The 22,573-nt window shown below is 45.5% G+C and overlaps 1 protein-coding gene across 1 annotated transcript in view; it reads left to right on the top strand.

Moving 5' to 3' along the window:
- LOC141161317 (kalirin-like) overlaps positions 1 to 22,573 on the top strand; it is a 621,825-nt gene that overhangs the window by 472,710 nt on the left and 126,542 nt on the right. The window contains exon 27 of the mRNA XM_073646130.1: positions 12,179 to 12,315. Coding sequence (XP_073502231.1) covers positions 12,179 to 12,315 — 137 coding nt within the window. The remainder of the gene's footprint in view (positions 1 to 12,178; positions 12,316 to 22,573) is intronic.

Raw genomic sequence — 22,573 nt, forward strand, 5'->3', positions numbered from 1 at the left:
ATACCCCCCAGACACGGCTCTGCTATATCCCCTACACCACATCTGTATACAGACACGGCTCTGCTATATCCCCTACACCACATCTGTATACAGACACTGCTCTGCTATATCACCTACACCACATCTGTATACAGACACGGCTCTGCTATATCCCCTACACCACATCTGTATACAGACACTGCTCTGCTATATCCCCTACACTCACATCTGTATACAGACACTGCTCTGCTATATCCCCTACACCACATCTGTATACAGACACGGCTCTGCTATATCACCTACACCACATCTGTATACAGACACTGCTCTGCTATATCCCCTACACCACATCTGTATACAGACACGGCTCTGCTATATCCCCTACACCACATCTGTATACAGACACGGCTCTGCTATATCCCCTACACCACATCTGTATACAGACACGGCTCTGCTATATCCCCTACACTACATCTGTATACAGACACTGCTCTGCTATATCCCCTACACTACATCTGTATACAGACACTGCTCTGCTATATCCCCTACACCACATCTGTATACAGACACGGCTCTGCTATATCCCCTACACCACATCTGTATACAGACACTGCTCTGCTATATCCCCTACACCACATCTGTATACAGACACGGCTCTGCTATATCCCCTACACCACATCTGTATACAGACACGGCTCTGCTATATCCCCTACACCACATCTGTATACAGACACTGCTCTGCTATATCCCCTACACCACATCTGTATACAGACACGGCTCTGCTATATCCCCTACACCACATCTGTATACAGACACGGCTCTGCTATATCCCCTACACCACATCTGTATACAGACACTGCTCTGCTATATCCCCTACACCACATCTGTATACAGACACGGCTCTGCTATATCCCCTACACCACATCTGTATACAGACACGGCTCTGCTATATCCCCTACACCACATCTGTATACAGACACTGCTCTGCTATATCCCCTACACCACATCTGTATACAGACACTGCTCTGCTATATCCCCTACACCACATCTGTATACAGACACGGCTCTGCTATATCCCCTACACCACATCTGTATACAGACACTGCTCTGCTATATCCCCTACACCTACATCTGTATACAGACACTGCTCTGCTATATCCCCTACACCACATCTGTATACAGACACTGCTCTGCTATATCCCCTACACCACATCTGTATACAGACACGGCTCTGCTATATCCCCTACACCACATCTGTATACAGACACTGCTCTGCTATATCCCCTACACCACATCTGTATACAGACACTGCTCTGCTATATCCCCTACACCACATCTGTATACAGACACGGCTCTGCTATATCCCCTACACTAATCTGTATACAGACACTGCTCTGCTATATCCCCTACACCACATCTGTATACAGACACTGCTCTGCTATATCCCCTACACTACATCTGTATACAGACACGGCTCTGCTATATCCCCTACACTACATCTGTATACAGACACTGCTCTGCTATATCCCCTACACCACATCTGTATACAGACACTGCTCTGCTATATCCCCTACACTACATCTGTATACAGACACGGCTCTGCTATATCCCCTACACTACATCTGTATACAGACACTGCTCTGCTATATCCCCTACACCACATCTGTATACAGACACTGCTCTGCTATATCCCCTACACCACATCTGTATACAGACACTGCTCTGCTATATCCCCTACACTACATCTGTATACAGACACTGCTCTGCTATATCCCCTACACTACATCTGTATACAGACACGGCTCTGCTATATCCCCTACACTACATCTGTATACAGACACTGCTCTGCTATATCCCCTACACTACATCTGTATACAGACACTGCTCTGCTATATCCCCTACACTACATCTGTATACAGACACGGCTCTGCTATATCCCCTACACTATTTTTAACACATCTTTATACAGACACTGCTCTGCTATATCCCCTACACCACACCTGTATACAGACACGGCTCTGCTATATCCCCTACACTACATCTGTATACAGACACTGCTCTGCTATATCCCCTACACTACATCTGTATACAGACACTGCTCTGCTATATCCCCTACACTACATCTGTATACAGACACTGCTCTGCTATATCCCCTACACTACATCTGTATACAGACACTGCTCTGCTATATCCCCTACTCTACATCTGTATACAGACACTGCTCTGCTATATCCCCTACACTACATCTGTATACAGACACTGCTCTGCTATATCCCCTACTCTACATCTGTATACAGACACTGCTCTGCTATATCCCCTACACTACATCTGTATACAGACACTGCTCTGCTATATCCCCTACACTACATCTGTATACAGACACAGCTCTGCTATATCCCCTACACTACATCTGTATACAGACACTGCTCTGCTATATCCCCTACACTACATCTGTATACAGACACAGCTCTGCTATATCCCCTACTCTACATCTGTATACAGACACTGCTCTGCTATATCCCCTACACTACATCTGTATACAGACACAGCTCTGCTATATCCCCTACTCTACATCTGTATACAGACACTGCTCTGCTATATCCCCTACACTACATCTGTATACAGACACTGCTCTGCTATATCCCCTACACTACATCTGTATACAGACACTGCTCTGCTATATCCCCTACACTACATCTGTATACAGACACTGCTCTGCTATATCCCCTACACTACATCTGTATACAGACACAGCTCTGCTATATCCCCTACTCTACATCTGTATACAGACACTGCTCTGCTATATCCCCTACACTACATCTGTATACAGACACTGCTCTGCTATATCCCCTACTCTACATCTGTATACAGACACTGCTCTGCTATATCCCCTGCACCCTGCACTACATCTGTATACAGACACTGCTCTGCTATATCCCCTACACCACATCTGTATACAGACACTGCTCTGCTATATCCCCTACACTACATCTGTATACAGACACTGCTCTGCTATATCCCCTACACCTACATCTGTATACAGACACTGCTCTGCTATATCCCCTACACTACATCTGTATACATACACTGCTCTGCTATATCCCCTACACTACATCTGTATACAGACACGGCTCTGCTATATCCCCTACACGACATCTGTATACAGACACGGCTCTGCTATATCCCCTACACTACATCTGTATACAGACACTGCTCTGCTATATCCCCTACACCACATCTGTATACAGACACGGCTCTGCTATATCCCCTACACTACATCTGTATACAGACACTGCTCTGCTATATCCCCTACACTACATCTGTATACAGACACTGCTCTGCTATATCCCCTACACTACATCTGTATACAGACACTGCTCTGCTATATCCCCTACTCTACATCTGTATACAGACACGGCTCTGCTATATCCCCTACACTACATCTGTATACAGACACGGCTCTGCTATATCCCCTACACTACATCTGTATACAGACACGGCTCTGCTATATCCCCTACACCACATCTGTATACAGACACGGCTCTGCTATATCCCCTACTCTACATCTGTATACAGACACGGCTCTGCTATATCCCCTACACTACATCTGTATACAGACACTGCTCTGCTATATCCCCTACACTACATCTGTATACAGACACGGCTCTGCTATATCCCCTACACTACATCTGTATACAGACACTGCTCTGCTATATCCCCTACACCACATCTGTATACAGACACTGCTCTGCTATATCCCCTACACTACATCTGTATACAGACACGGCTCTGCTATATCCCCTACACCACATCTGTATACAGACACGGCTCTGCTATATCCCCTACACCACATCTGTATACAGACACGGCTCTGCTATATCCCCTACACCACATCTGTATACAGACACGGCTCTGCTATATCCCCTACATCTACATCTGTATACAGACACGGCTCTGCTATATCCCCTACACTACATCTGTATACAGACACGGCTCTGCTATATCCCCTACTCTACATCTGTATACAGACACGGCTCTGCTATATCCCCTACACTACATCTGTATACAGACACGGCTCTGCTATATCCCCTACACTACATCTGTATACAGACACTGCTCTGCTATATCCCCTACACCACATCTGTATACAGACACGGCTCTGCTATATCCCCTACACCACATCTGTATACAGACACGGCTCTGCTATATCCCCTACACTACATCTGTATACAGACACGGCTCTGCTATATCCCCTACACCACATCTGTATACAGACACGGCTCTGCTATATCCCCTACTCTACATCTGTATACAGACACGGCTCTGCTATATCCCCTACTCTACATCTGTATACAGACACGGCTCTGCTATATCCCCTACTCTACATCTGTATACAGACACGGCTCTGCTATATCCCCTACTCTACATCTGTATACAGACACGGCTCTGCTATATCCCCTACTCTACATCTGTATACAGACACGGCTCTGCTATATCCCCTACACCACATCTGTATACAGACACGGCTCTGCTATATCCCCTACACTACATCTGTATACAGACACGGCTCTGCTATATCCCCTACTCTACATCTGTATACAGACACGGCTCTGCTATATCCCCTACACCACATCTGTATACAGACACGGCTCTGCTATATCCCCTACACCACATCTGTATACAGACACTGCTCTGCTATATCCCCTACACCTACATCTGTATACAGACACTGCTCTGCTATATCCCCTACACCACATCTGTATACAGACACGGCTCTGCTATATCCCCTACACCACATCTGTATACAGACACTGCTCTGCTATATCCCCTACACTACATCTGTATACAGACACTGCTCTGCTATATCCCCTACACCACATCTGTATACAGACACGGCTCTGCTATATCCCCTACACTACATCTGTATACAGACACGGCTCTGCTATATCCCCTACACCACATCTGTATACAGACACGGCTCTGCTATATCCCCTACACCACATCTGTATACAGACACTGCTCTGCTATATCCCCTACACTACATCTGTATACAGACACTGCTCTGCTATATCCCCTACACCACATCTGTATACAGACACGGCTCTGCTATATCCCCTACTCTACATCTGTATACAGACACTGCTCTGCTATATCCCCTACACCACATCTGTATACAGACACGGCTCTGCTATATCCCCTACTCTACATCTGTATACAGACACGGCTCTGCTATATCCCCTACACCACATCTGTATACAGACACGGCTCTGCTATATCCCCTACACCACATCTATATACAGACACTGCTCTGCTATATCCCCTACTCTACATCTGTATACAGACACTGCTCTGCTATATCCCCTACACCACATCTGTATACAGACACGGCTCTGCTATATCCCCTACTCTACATCTGTATACAGACACTGCTCTGCTATATCCCCTACTCTACATCTGTATACAGACACTGGCTCTGCTATATCCCCTACACCACATCTGTATACAGACACGGCTCTGCTATATCCCCTACACTACATCTGTATACAGACACTGCTCTGCTATATCCCCTACACTACATCTGTATACAGACACTGCTCTGCTATATCCCCTACACCACATCTGTATACAGACACGGCTCTGCTATATCCCCTACACTACATCTGTATACAGACACTGCTCTGCTATATCCCCTACACTACATCTGTATACAGACACTGCTCTGCTATATCCCCTACACCACATCTGTATACAGACACGGCTCTGCTATATCCCCTACACTACATCTGTATACAGACACTGCTCTGCTATATCCCCTACACCTACATCTGTATACAGACACTGCTCTGCTATATCCCCTACACCACATCTGTATACAGACACTGCTCTGCTATATCCCCTACTCTACATCTGTATACAGACACTGGTCTGCTATATCCCCTACACTACATCTGTATACAGACACTGCTCTGCTATATCCCCTACACCACATCTGTATACAGACACTGCTCTGCTATATCCCCTACTCTACATCTGTATACAGACACTGCTCTGCTATATCCCCTACACCACATCTGTATACAGACACGGCTCTGCTATATCCCCTACACTACATCTGTATACAGACACTGCTCTGCTATATCCCCTACACCACATCTGTATACAGACACGGCTCTGCTATATCCCCTACACTACATCTGTATACAGACACTGCTCTGCTATATCCCCTACACCACATCTGTATACAGACACGGCTCTGCTATATCCCCTACACTACATCTGTATACAGACACTGCTCTGCTATATCCCCTACACCACATCTGTATACAGACACTGCTCTGCTATATCCCCTACACTACATCTGTATACAGACACTGCTCTGCTATATCCCCTACACCACATCTGTATACAGACACTGCTCTGCTATATCCCCTACACCTACATCTGTATACAGACACTGCTCTGCTATATCCCCTACACCACATCTGTATACAGACACGGCTCTGCTATATCCCCTACACCACATCTGTATACAGACACGGCTCTGCTATATCCCCTACACCACATCTGTATACAGACACTGCTCTGCTATATCCCCTACACTACATCTGTATACAGACACTGCTCTGCTATATCCCCTACACCACATCTGTATACAGACACGGCTCTGCTATATCCCCTACACCACATCTGTATACAGACACTGCTCTGCTATATCCCCTACACCACATCTGTATACAGACACTGCTCTGCTATATCCCCTACACCACATCTGTATACAGACACTGCTCTGCTATATCCCCTACTCTACATCTGTATACAGACACTGCTCTGCTATATCCCCTACACCACATCTGTATACAGACACGGCTCTGCTATATCCCCTACACTACATCTGTATACAGACACTGCTCTGCTATATCCCCTACACCACATCTGTATACAGACACGGCTCTGCTATATCCCCTACTCTACATCTGTATACAGACACTGCTCTGCTATATCCCCTACACCACATCTGTATACAGACACTGCTCTGCTATATCCCCTACACCACATCTGTATACAGACACTGCTCTGCTATATCCCCTACACCACATCTGTATACAGACACGGCTCTGCTATATCCCTACACACATCTGTATACAGACACTGCTCTGCTATATCCCCTACTCTACATCTGTATACAGACACTGCTCTGCTATATCCCCTACACCCACATCTGTATACAGACACTGCTCTGCTATATCCCCTACACCACATCTGTATACAGACACGGCTCTGCTATATCCCCTACACCACATCTGTATACAGACACTGCTCTGCTATATCCCCTACACTACATCTGTATACAGACACTGCTCTGCTATATCCCCTACACCACATCTGTATACAGACACTGCTCTGCTATATCCCCTACACCACATCTGTATACAGACACGGCTCTGCTATATCCCCTACTCTACATCTGTATACAGACACTGCTCTGCTATATCCCCTACACCACATCTGTATACAGACACTGCTCTGCTATATCCCCTACACCACATCTGTATACAGACACGGCTCTGCTATATCCCCTACACCACATCTGTATACAGACACTGCTCTGCTATATCCCCTACACCACATCTGTATACAGACACTGCTCTGCTATATCCCCTACACCACATCTGTATACAGACACTGCTCTGCTATATCCCCTACACCACATCTGTATACAGACACTGCTCTGCTATATCCCCTACACTACATCTGTATACAGACACTGCTCTGCTATATCCCCTACACCACATCTGTATACAGACACTGCTCTGCTATATCCCCTACACTACATCTGTATACAGACACTGCTCTGCTATATCCCCTACACTACATCTGTATACAGACACTGCTCTGCTATATCCCCTACACCACATCTGTATACAGACACTGCTCTGCTATATCCCCTACACCACATCTGTATACAGACACTGCTCTGCTATATCCCCTACACCACATCTGTATACAGACACTGCTCTGCTATATCCCCTACACTACATCTGTATACAGACACTGCTCTGCTATATCCCCTACACTACATCTGTATACAGACACTGCTCTGCTATATCCCCTACACTACATCTGTATACAGACACTGCTCTGCTATATCCCCTACACCACATCTGTATACAGACACTGCTCTGCTATATCCCCTACACTACATCTGTATACAGACACTGCTCTGCTATATCCCCTACACTACATCTGTATACAGACACTGGCTCTGCTATATCCCCTACTCTACATCTGTATACAGACACGGCTCTGCTATATCCCCTACTCTACATCTGTATACAGACACTGCTCTGCTATATCCCCTACACCACATCTGTATACAGACACTGCTCTGCTATATCCCCTACACCACATCTGTATACAGACACGGCTCTGCTATATCCCCTACTCTACATCTGTATACAGACACTGCTCTGCTATATCCCCTACACTACATCTGTATACAGACACTGCTCTGCTATATCCCCTACACTACATCTGTATACAGACACGGCTCTGCTATATCCCCTACTCCACATCTGTATACAGACACTGCTCTGCTATATCCCCTACACCACATCTGTATACAGACACTGCTCTGCTATATCCCCTACACTACATCTGTATACAGACACGGCTCTGCTATATCCCCTACACCACATCTGTATACAGACACGGCTCTGCTATATCCCCTACACCACATCTGTATACAGACACTGCTCTGCTATATCCCCTACACCACATCTGTATACAGACACTGCTCTGCTATATCCCCTACACTACATCTGTATACAGACACGGCTCTGCTATATCCCCTACACCACATCTGTATACAGACACGGCTCTGCTATATCCCCTACACCACATCTGTATACAGACACTGCTCTGCTATATCCCCTACACCACATCTGTATACAGACACGGCTCTGCTATATCCCCTACTCTACATCTGTATACAGACACGGCTCTGCTATATCCCCTACTCTACATCTGTATACAGACACGGCTCTGCTATATCCCCTACACCACATCTGTATACAGACACGGCTCTGCTATATCCCCTACACCACATCTGTATACAGACACGGCTCTGCTATATCCCCTACTCTACATCTGTATACAGACACTGCTCTGCTATATCCCCTACACCACATCTGTATACAGACACTGCTCTGCTATATCCCCTACACTACATCTGTATACAGACACGGCTCTGCTATATCCCCTACACCACATCTGTATACAGACACGGCTCTGCTATATCCCCTACACCACATATGTATACAGACACTGCTCTGCTATATCCCCTACACTACATCTGTATACAGACACTGCTCTGCTATATCCCCTACACCACATCTGTATACAGACACTGCTCTGCTATATCCCCTACACCACATCTGTATACAGACACGGCTCTGCTATATCCCCTACTCTACATCTGTATACAGACACGGCTCTGCTATATCCCCTACACTACATCTGTATACAGACACGGCTCTGCTATATCCCCTACACCACATCTGTATACAGACACTGCTCTGCTATATCCCCTACACTACATCTGTATACAGACACTGCTCTGCTATATCCCCTACACCACATCTGTATACAGACACGGCTCTGCTATATCCCCTACACCACATCTGTATACAGACACTGCTCTGCTATATCCCCTACACTACATCTGTATACAGACACTGCTCTGCTATATCCCCTACACCACATCTGTATACAGACACTGCTCTGCTATATCCCCTACATCACATCTGTATACAGACACGGCTCTGCTATATCCCCTACACCACATCTGTATACAGACACGGCTCTGCTATATCCCCTACACCACATCTGTATACAGACACGGCTCTGCTATATCCCCTACACCACATCTGTATACAGACACTGCTCTGCTATATCCCCTACACCACATCTGTATACAGACACGGCTCTGCTATATCCCCTACACCACATCTGTATACAGACACGGCTCTGCTACATCACCTACAACCACATCTGTATACAGACACTGCTCTGCTATATCCCCTACACCACATCTGTATACAGACACGGCTCTGCTATATCCCCTACACCACATCTGTATACAGACACGGCTCTGCTATATCCCCTACACCACATCTGTATACAGACACGGCTCTGCTATATCCCTACACTACATCTGTATACAGACACTGCTCTGCTATATCCCCTACACTACATCTGTATACAGACACTGCTCTGCTATATCCCCTACACCACATCTGTATACAGACACGGCTCTGCTATATCCCCTACACCACATCTGTATACAGACACTGCTCTGCTATATCCCCTACACCACATCTGTATACAGACACGGCTCTGCTATATCCCCTACACTACATCTGTATACAGACACTGCTCTGCTATATCCCCTACACTACATCTGTATACAGACACTGCTCTGCTATATCCCCTACACCACATCTGTATACAGACACGGCTCTGCTATATCCCCTACACCACATCTGTATACAGACACTGCTCTGCTATATCCCCTACACCACATCTGTATACAGACACGGCTCTGCTATATCCCCTACACCACATCTGTATACAGACACGGCTCTGCTATATCCCCTACACCACATCTGTATACAGACACTGCTCTGCTATATCCCCTACACCACATCTGTATACAGACACGGCTCTGCTATATCCCCTACACCACATCTGTATACAGACACGGCTCTGCTATATCCCCTACACCACATCTGTATACAGACACTGCTCTGCTATATCCCCTACACCACATCTGTATACAGACACTGCTCTGCTATATCCCCTACACTACATCTGTATACAGACACGGCTCTGCTATATCCCCTACACCACATCTGTATACAGACACTGCTCTGCTATATCCCCTACACCACATCTGTATACAGACACTGCTCTGCTATATCCCCTACACCACATCTGTATACAGACACTGCTCTGCTATATCCCCTACACCACATCTGTATACAGACACAGCTCTGCTATATCCCCTGCACTACATCTGTATACAGACACTGCTCTGCTATATCCACTACACCACATCTGTATACAGACACGGCTCTGCTATATCCCCTACACCACATCTGTATACAGACACGGCTCTGCTATATCCCCTACACCACATCTGTATACAGACACTGCTCTGCTATATCCCCTACATCACATCTGTATACAGACACTGCTCTGCTATATCCCCTACACCACATCTGTATACAGACACGGCTCTGCTATATCCCCTACACTACATCTGTATACAGACACTGCTCTGCTATATCCCCTACACCACATCTGTATACAGACACTGCTCTGCTATATCCCCTACACTACATCTGTATACAGACACGGCTCTGCTATATCCCCTACACTACATCTGTATACAGACACTGCTCTGCTATATCCCCTACACCACATCTGTATACAGACACGGCTCTGCTATATCCCCTACACTACATCTGTATACAGACACTGCTCTGCTATATCCCCTACACCACATCTGTATACAGACACGGCTCTGCTATATCCCCTACACCACATCTGTATACAGACACTGCTCTGCTATATCCCCTACACTACATCTGTATACAGACACTGCTCTGCTATATCCCCTACACTACATCTGTATACAGACACTGCTCTGCTATATCCCCTACACTACATCTGTATACAGACACGGCTCTGCTATATCCCCTACACTACATCTGTATACAGACACGGCTCTGCTATATCCCCTACACCACATCTGTATACAGACACTGCTCTGCTATATCCCCTACACTACATCTGTATACAGACACGGCTCTGCTATATCCCCTACACCACATCTGTATACAGACACTGCTCTGCTATATCCCCTACACCACATCTGTATACAGACACGGCTCTGCTATATCCCCTACTATACATCTGTATGATATTAGTGTGCTGGGACCTGTAGTCCCCCTGCAGCTGCTCGATGGTCAGGTGATCAGTCGGGGCGAGCGTTGCTGTGCTCTTATGTCCCCCTCCTCCCCCAGAGCTGCTTGCGCTTGTTGCCTCCGCATCTCCCCCCGTGTTTAGCTGATTCCCCCCAGTGTGACGTCCGCCATGTCTGTGATCTGTTCTGACCTCACTCCCCTTCTCTCCGTAGACTATCGATGGCGGATCCTATAGGGGTCCTCAGATCAGTTCTGTGACTGATGGTTACTGTAATGAAGGGATGTCCACGCCGCCTGTGCCACGGAACCACGAGGAGGAGCAGAAAGCAAAAGCTCTGAGGGGTCGAATGTGAGTGATGTGCTCCCCTGTACTCCACTACATGTGCACATAGATGCCTCGTGGAGGCGGCGCGGCCTCGTGCCAGCGCATCTTGTGTCTCGTTGTGATTCTTCTGCACTGAAACAAAGCAGATTCTATGAAGGGGAAAAATAACATCTCTACTGAGACACTGGAGCCATTGTGTGCGGAGCGGGCGCCCTGCCCGAGCCACGGCCGCCGTGCACAGGACTGCAGGGATACTGCTGCCCCTGTATCCTGCTCTGCTCCTGAGCCTCTATCACATGCTGTCCACGTCCTGATCCACTAATACATGCTGTCCCCCTCCTGATCCACTAATACATGCTGTCCCCCTCCTGATCCACTAATACATGCTGTCCCCCTCCTGATCCACTAATACATGCTGTCCCCCTCCTGATCCACTAATACATGCTGTCCTCCTCCTGATCCACTAATACATCCTGTCCTCCTCCTGATCCACTAATACATGCTGTCCCCCTCCTGATCCACTAATACATGCTGTCCTCCTCCTGATCCACTAATACATCCTGTCCCCCTCCTGATCCACTAATACATGCTGTCCCCCTCCTGATCCACTAATACATGCTGTCCCCCTCCTGATCCACTAATACATGCTGTCCCCCTCCTGATCCACTAATACATGCTGTCCCCCTCCTGATCCACTAATACATCCTGTCCCCCTCCTGATCCACTAATACATGCTGTCCCCCTCCTGATCCACTAATACATGCTGTCCCCCTCCTGATCCACTAATACATGCTGTCCCCCTCCTGATCCACTAATGCATGCTGTCCCCCTCCTGATCCACTAATACATGCTGTCCCCCTCCTGATCCACTAATACATGCTGTCCCCCTCCTGATCCACTAATACATGCTGTCCTCCTCCTGATCCACTAATGCATGCTGTCCCCCTCCTGATCCACTAATACATGCTGTCCCCCTCCTGATCCACTAATACATGCTGTCCCCCTCCTGATCCACTAATACATGCTGTCCCCCTCCTGATCCACTAATACATGCTGTCCCCCTCCTGATCCACTAATACATGCTGTCCCCCTCCTGATCCACTAATACATGCTGTCCCCCTCCTGATCCACTAATACATGCTGTCCTCCTCCTGATCCACTAATACATTCTGTCCCCCTCCTGATCCACTAATACATGCTGTCCCCCTCCTGATCCACTAATACATGCTGTCCCCCTCCTGATCCACTAATACATGCTGTCCCCCTCCTGATCCACTAATACATGCTGTCCCCCTCCTGATCCACTAATACATGCTGTCCCCCTCCTGATCCACTAATACATGCTGTCCCCCTCCTGATCCACTAATACATGCTGTCCTCCTCCTGATCCACTAATACATGCTGTCCACGTCCTGATCCACTAATGCATGCTGTCCCCCTCCTGATCCACTAATGCATGCTGTCCCCCTCCTGATCCACTAATACATCCTGTCCCCCTCCTGATCCACTAATACATGCTGTCCCCCTCCTGATCCACTAATGCATGCTGTCCCCCTCCTGATCCACTAATACATGCTGTCCTCCTCCTGATCCACTAATGCATGCTGTCCCCCTCCTGATCCACTAATGCATGCTGTCCCCCTCCTGATCCACTAATACATGCTGTCCCCCTCCTGATCCACTAATACATCCTGTCCCCCTCCTGATCCACTAATACATGCTGTCCCCCTCCTGATCCACTAATACATGCTGTCCTCCTCCTGATCCACTAATACATGCTGTCCCCCTCCTGATCCACTAATACATGCTGTCCCCCTCCTGATCCACTAATACATGCTGTCCCCCTCCTGATCCACTAATACATGCTGTCCCCCTCCTGATCCACTAATACATGCTGTCCCCCTCCTGATCCACTAATACATGCTGTCCCCCTCCTGATCCACTAATACATGCTGTCCCCCTCCTGATCCACTAATACATGCTGTCCCCCTCCTGATCCACTAATACATGCTGTCCCCCTCCTGATCCACTAATGCATGCTGTCCCCCTCCTGATCCACTAATACATGCTGTCCCCCTCCTGATCCACTAATACATGCTGTCCCCCTCCTGATCCACTAATACATGCTGTCCCCCTCCTGATCCACTAATACATGCTGTCCCCCTCCTGATCCACTAATACATGCTGTCCCCCTCCTGATCCACTAATACATGCTGTCCCCCTCCTGATCCACTAATGCATGCTGTCCCCCTCCTGATCCACTAATACATGCTGTCCCCCTCCTGATCCACTAATGCATGCTGTCCCCCTCCTGATCCACTAATACATGCTGTCCCCCTCCTGATCCACTAATACATGCTGTCCCCCTCCTGATCCACTAATACATGCTGTCCCCCTCCTGATCCACTAATACATGCTGTCCTCCTCCTGATCCACTAATACATGCTGTCCCCCTCCTGATCCACTAATACATGCTGTCCCCCTCCTGATCCACTAATACATGCTGTCCCCCTCCTGATCCACTAATACATGCTGTCCCCCTCCTGATCCACTAATACATGCTGTCCCCCTCCTGATCCACTAATACATGCTGTCCCCCTCCTGATCCACTAATACATGCTGTCCCCCTCCTGATCCACTAATGCATGCTGTCCCCCTCCTGATCCACTAATACATGCTGTCCTCCTCCTGATCCACTAATGCATGCTGTCCCCCTCCTGATCCACTAATACATGCTGTCCTCCTCCTGATCCACTAATACATGCTGTCCCCCTCCTGATCCACTAATACATGCTGTCCCCCTCCTGATCCACTAATACATGCTGTCCCCCTCCTGATCCACTAATACATGCTGTCCCCCTCCTGATCCACTAATGCATGCTGTCCCCCTCCTGATCCACTAATACATGCTGTCCCCCTCCTGATCCACTAATACATGCTGTCCCCCTCCTGATCCACTAATACATGCTGTCCTCCTCCTGATCCACTAATACATGCTGTCCACGTCCTGATCCACTAATGCATGCTGTCCCCCTCCTGATCCACTAATGCATGCTGTCCCCCTCCTGATCCACTAATACATCCTGTCCCCCTCCTGATCCACTAATACATGCTGTCCCCCTCCTGATCCACTAATGCATGCTGTCCCCCTCCTGATCCACTAATACATGCTGTCCTCCTCCTGATCCACTAATGCATGCTGTCCCCCTCCTGATCCACTAATGCATGCTGTCCCCCTCCTGATCCACTAATACATGCTGTCCCCCTCCTGATCCACTAATACATCCTGTCCCCCTCCTGATCCACTAATACATGCTGTCCCCCTCCTGATCCACTAATGCATGCTGTCCCCCTCCTGATCCACTAATACATGCTGTCCCCCTCCTGATCCACTAATACATGCTGTCCCCCTCCTGATCCACTAATACATGCTGTCCCCCTCCTGATCCACTAATACATGCTGTCCCCCTCCTGATCCACTAATACATGCTGTCCTCCTCCTGATCCACTAATACATTCTGTCCCCCTCCTGATCCACTAATACATGCTGTCCCCCTCCTGATCCACTAATACATGCTGTCCCCCTCCTGATCCACTAATACATGCTGTCCCCCTCCTGATCCACTAATACATGCTGTCCCCCTCCTGATCCACTAATACATGCTGTCCCCCTCCTGATCCACTAATACATGCTGTCCCCCTCCTGATCCACTAATACATGCTGTCCTCCTCCTGATCCACTAATACATGCTGTCCACGTCCTGATCCACTAATGCATGCTGTCCCCCTCCTGATCCACTAATGCATGCTGTCCCCCTCCTGATCCACTAATACATCCTGTCCCCCTCCTGATCCACTAATACATGCTGTCCCCCTCCTGATCCACTAATGCATGCTGTCCCCCTCCTGATCCACTAATACATGCTGTCCTCCTCCTGATCCACTAATGCATGCTGTCCCCCTCCTGATCCACTAATGCATGCTGTCCCCCTCCTGATCCACTAATACATGCTGTCCCCCTCCTGATCCACTAATACATCCTGTCCCCCTCCTGATCCACTAATACATGCTGTCCCCCTCCTGATCCACTAATACATGCTGTCCTCCTCCTGATCCACTAATACATGCTGTCCCCCTCCTGATCCACTAATACATGCTGTCCCCCTCCTGATCCACTAATACATGCTGTCCCCCTCCTGATCCACTAATACATGCTGTCCCCCTCCTGATCCACTAATACATGCTGTCCCCCTCCTGATCCACTAATACATGCTGTCCCCCTCCTGATCCACTAATACATGCTGTCCCCCTCCTGATCCACTAATACATGCTGTCCCCCTCCTGATCCACTAATACATGCTGTCCCCCTCCTGATCCACTAATGCATGCTGTCCCCCTCCTGATCCACTAATACATGCTGTCCCCCTCCTGATCCACTAATACATGCTGTCCCCCTCCTGATCCACTAATACATGCTGTCCCCCTCCTGATCCACTAATACATGCTGTCCCCCTCCTGATCCACTAATACATGCTGTCCCCCTCCTGATCCACTAATGCATGCTGTCCCCCTCCTGATCCACTAATGCATGCTGTCCCCCTCCTGATCCACTAATACATGCTGTCCCCCTCCTGATCCACTAATGCATGCTGTCCCCCTCCTGATCCACTAATACATGCTGTCCCCCTCCTGATCCACTAATACATGCTGTCCCCCTCCTGATCCACTAATACATGCTGTCCCCCTCCTGATCCACTAATACATGCTGTCCTCCTCCTGATCCACTAATACATGCTGTCCCCCTCCTGATCCACTAATACATGCTGTCCCCCTCCTGATCCACTAATACATGCTGTCCCCCTCCTGATCCACTAATACATGCTGTCCCCCTCCTGATCCACTAATACATGCTGTCCCCCTCCTGATCCACTAATACATGCTGTCCCCCTCCTGATCCACTAATACATGCTGTCCCCCTCCTGATCCACTAATGCATGCTGTCCCCCTCCTGATCCACTAATACATGCTGTCCTCCTCCTGATCCACTAATGCATGCTGTCCCCCTCCTGATCCACTAATACATGCTGTCCTCCTCCTGATCCACTAATACATGCTGTCCCCCTCCTGATCCACTAATACATGCTGTCCCCCTCCTGATCCACTAATACATGCTGTCCCCCTCCTGATCCACTAATACATGCTGTCCCCCTCCTGATCCACTAATGCATGCTGTCCCCCTCCTGATCCACTAATACATGCTGTCCCCCTCCTGATCCACTAATACATGCTGTCCCCCTCCTGATCCACTAATACATGCTGTCCTCCTCCTGATCCACTAATACATGCTGTCCACGTCCTGATCCACTAATGCATGCTGTCCCCCTCCTGATCCACTAATGCATGCTGTCCCCCTCCTGATCCACTAATACATCCTGTCCCCCTCCTGATCCACTAATACATGCTGTCCCCCTCCTGATCCACTAATGCATGCTGTCCCCCTCCTGATCCACTAATACATGCTGTCCTCCTCCTGATCCACTAATGCATGCTGTCCCCCTCCTGATCCACTAATGCATGCTGTCCCCCTCCTGATCCACTAATACATGCTGTCCCCCTCCTGATCCACTAATACATCCTGTCCCCCTCCTGATCCACTAATACAGGTGCATCTCACAAAATTAAAATATCATCAAAAAGTTCATTTATTTCAGTTCTTTAATACAAAAAGTGAAACTCCTATATTATATAGAGTCATTACACGCGGAGGGATCTATTATATAGAGTCATTACACGCGGAGGGATCTATTATATAGAGTCATTACACACAGAGGGATCTATTATATAGAGTCATTACACACAGAGGGATCTATTATATAGAGTCATTACACGCAGAGGGATCTATTATATAGAGTCATTACACACAGAGGGATCTATTATATAGAGTCATTACACACAGAGGAGTCTATTATATAGACTCATTACACACAGAGGAATCTATTATATAGAGTCATTACACGCAGAGGGATCTATTATATAGAGTCATTACACGCAGAGGGATCTATTATATAGAGTCATTACACGCAGAGGGATCTATTATATAGTCATTACACGCAGAGGGATCTATTATATAGAGTCATTACACGCAGAGGGATCTATTATATAGAGTCATTACACACAGAGGGATCTATTATATAGAGTCATTGCACGCAGAGGGATCTATTATATAGATTCATTTCACACAGAGGGATCTATTATATAGAGTCATTACACACAGAGGGATCTATTCTATAGAGTCATTACACACAGAGGGATCTATTCTATAGAGTCATTACACGCAGAGGGATCTATTATATAGAGTCATTCCACACAGAGGGATCTATTATATAGAGTCATTACACGCAGAGGGATCTATTATATAGAGTCATTACACGCAGAGGGATCTATTATATAGATTCATTACACGCAGAGGAATCTATTATATAGAGTCATTACACACAGAGGGATCTATTATATAGAGTCATTACACACAGAGGGATCTATTATATAGAGTCATTACACGCAGAGGGATCTATTATATAGATTCATTTCACGCAGAGGGATCTATTATATAGAGTCATTACACACAGAGGGATCTATTCTATAGAGTCATTACACACAGAGGGATCTATTCTATAGAGTCATTACACGCAGAGGGATCTATTATATAGAGTCATTACACACAGAGGGATCTATTCTATAGAGTCATTACACACAGAGGGATCTATTCTATAGAGTCATTACACACAGAGGGATCTATTCTATAAAGTCATTACACGCAGAGGAATCTATTATATAGAGTCATTACACACAGGGATCTATTATATAGAGTCATTACACACAGAGGGATCTATTCTATAGAGTCATTACACACAGAGGGATCTATTCTATAGAGTCATTACACACAGAGGGATCTATTATATAGAGTCATTACACACAGAGGGATCTATTATATAGAGTCATTACACACAGAGGGATCTATTCTATAGAGTCATTACACACAGAGGGATCTATTCTATAGAGTCATTACACACAGAGGGATCTATTATATAGAGTCATTACACACAGTGATCTATTATATAGAGTCATTACACGCAGAGGGATCTATTATATAGATTCATTTCACACAGAGGGATCTATTATATAGAGTCATTACACGCAGAGGGATCTATTATATAGAGTCATTACACACAGAGGGATCTATTATATAGAGTCATTACACACAGAGGGATCTATTATATAGAGTCATTACACACAGAGGGATCTATTCTATAGAGTCATTACACGCAGGGGAATCTATTATATAGAGTCATTACACACAGAGGGATCTATTATATACAGTCATTACACACAGAGGGATCTATTATATAGTCATTACACACAGGGATCTATTATATAGAGTCATTACACACAGAGGGATCTATTATATAGTCATTACACACAGAGGGATCTATTATATAGAGTCATTACTCACAGAGGGATCTATTCTATAGTCATTACACACAGGGATCTATTATATAGAGTCATTACACACAGAGGGATCTATTATATAGAGTCATTACACACAGAGGGATCTATTATATAGAGTCATTACACGCAGAGGGATCTATTATATAGAGTCATTACACGCAGAGGGATCTATTATATAGTCATTACACGCAGAGGGATCTATTATATAGAGTCATTACACGCAGAGGGATCTATTATATAGAGTGTGTAATGACTCTATATAATAGATCCCTCTGTGTGTAATGACTCTATATAATAGATCCCTCTGTGTGTAATGACTCTATATAATAGATCCCTCTGTGTGTAATGACTCTATATAATAGATCCCTCTGTGTGTAATGACTCTATATAATAGATCCCTCTGTGTGTAATGACTCTATATAATAGATCCCTCTGTGTGTAATGACTCTATAATAGATCGCTCTGTGTGTAATGACTCTATATACTAGATCGCTCTGTGTGTAATGAATCTATATAATAGATCCCTCTGTGTGTAATGACTCTATATGATAGATCCCTCTGTGTGTAATGACTCTATATGATAGATCCCTCTGTGTGTAATGACTCTATACGATAGATCCCTCTGCGTGTAATGACTCTATATAATAGATCCCTCTGCGTGTAATGACTCTATATAATAGATCCCTCTGCGTGTAATGACTCTATATAATAGATCCCTCTGTGTGTAATGACTATATAATAGATTCCTCTGTGTGTAATGACTATATATAATAGATTCCTCTGTGTGTAATGACTCTATATAATAGATCCGTCTGTGTGTAATGACTCTATATAATAGATCCCTCTGTGTGTAATGACTCTATATAATAGATCCCTCTGTGTGTAATGACTCTATTTAATAGATCCCTCTGTGTGTAATGACTCTTTATAATAGATCCCTCTGTGTGTAATGACTCTATACGATAGATCCCTCTGTGTGTAATGACTCTATATAATAGATCCCTCTGTGTGTAATGACTATATAATAGATCTCTCTGTGTGGAATGATTCTATATAATAGATCCCTCTGTGTGTAATGTCTCTATATAATAGATCCCTCTGTGTGTAATGACTCTATATAATAGATCCCTCTGTGTGTAATGACTCTATATAATAGATCTCTCTGTGTGTAATGTCTCTATATAATAGATCCCTCTGTGTGTAATGATTCTATATAATAGATCTCTCTGTGTGTAATGTCTCTATATAATAGATCCCTCTGTGTGTAATGATTCTATATAATAGATCTCTCTGTGTGTAATTTCTCTTTATAATAGATCCCTCTGTGTGTAATGACTCTATATAATAGATCTCTCTGTGTGTAATTTCTCTATATAATAGATCCCTCTGTGTGTAATGACTCTATATAATAGATCTCTGTGTGTAATGTCTCTATATAATAGATCCCTCTGTCTGTAATGACTCTATATAATAGATCGCTCTGTGTGTAATGACTCTATATAATAGATCCCTCTGTGTGTAATGACTCTATTTAATAGATCCCTCTGTGTGTAATGACTCTATATAATAGATCCCTCTGCGTGTAATGACTCTATAATAGATCGCTCTGCGTGTAATGACTCTATATAATAGATCGCTCTGCGTGTAATGACTCTATATAATAGATCCCTCTGTGTGTAATGACTCTATATAATAGATCCCTCTGTGTGTAATGACTCTATATAATAGATCTCTCTGTGTGTAATGTCTCTATATAATAGATCCCTCTGTGTGTAATGACTCTATATAATAGATCCCTCTGTGTGTAATGACTCTATATAATAGATCTCTCTGTGTGTAATGTCTCTATATAATAGATCCCTCTGTGTGTAATGACTATATAATAGATCTCTCTGTGTGTAATGACTCTATATAATAGATCCCTCTGTGTGTAATGACTCTATATAATAGATCCCTCTGCGTGTAATGACTCTATATAATAGATCACTCTGTGTGTAATGTCTCTATATAATAGATCCCTCTGTGTGTAATGACTCTATATAATAGATCCCTCTGTGTGTAATGACTCTATATAATAGATCCCTCTGTGTGTAATGACTCTATATAATAGATCCCTCTGTGTGTAATGACTCTATATAATAGATCCCTCTGTGTGTAATGACTCTATAATAGATCGCTCTGTGTGTAATGACTCTATATACTAGATCACTCTGTGTGTAATGAATCTATATAATAGATCCCTCTGTGTGTAATGACTCTATATAATAGATCCCTCTGTGTGTAATGACTCTATATGATAGATCCCTCTGTGTGTAATGACTCTATACGATAGATCCCTCTGCGTGTAATGACTCTATATAATAGATCCCTCTGCGTGTAATGACTCTATATAATAGATCCCTCTGCGTGTAATGACTATATAATAGATCTCTCTGTGTGGAATGATTCTATATAATAGATCCCTCTGTGTGTAATGTCTCTATATAATAGATCCCTCTGTGTGTAATGACTCTATATAATAGATCCCTCTGTGTGTAATGACTCTATATAATAGATCTCTCTGTGTGTAATGTCTCTATATAATAGATCCCTCTGTGTGTAATGATTCTATATAATAGATCTCTCTGTGTGTAATGTCTCTATATAATAGATCCCTCTGTGTGTAATGATTCTATATAATAGATCTCTCTGTGTGTAATTTCTCTTTATAATAGATCCCTCTGTGTGTAATGACTCTATATAATAGATCTCTCTGTGTGTAATTTCTCTATATAAT

This window comes from Phyllobates terribilis, unplaced genomic scaffold (genome assembly GCF_046119375.1).
Source record: "Phyllobates terribilis strain yellow unplaced genomic scaffold, ASM4611937v1 Scaffold_9__5_contigs__length_417890890, whole genome shotgun sequence".
Classification (NCBI taxonomy): domain Eukaryota; kingdom Metazoa; phylum Chordata; class Amphibia; order Anura; family Dendrobatidae; genus Phyllobates; species Phyllobates terribilis.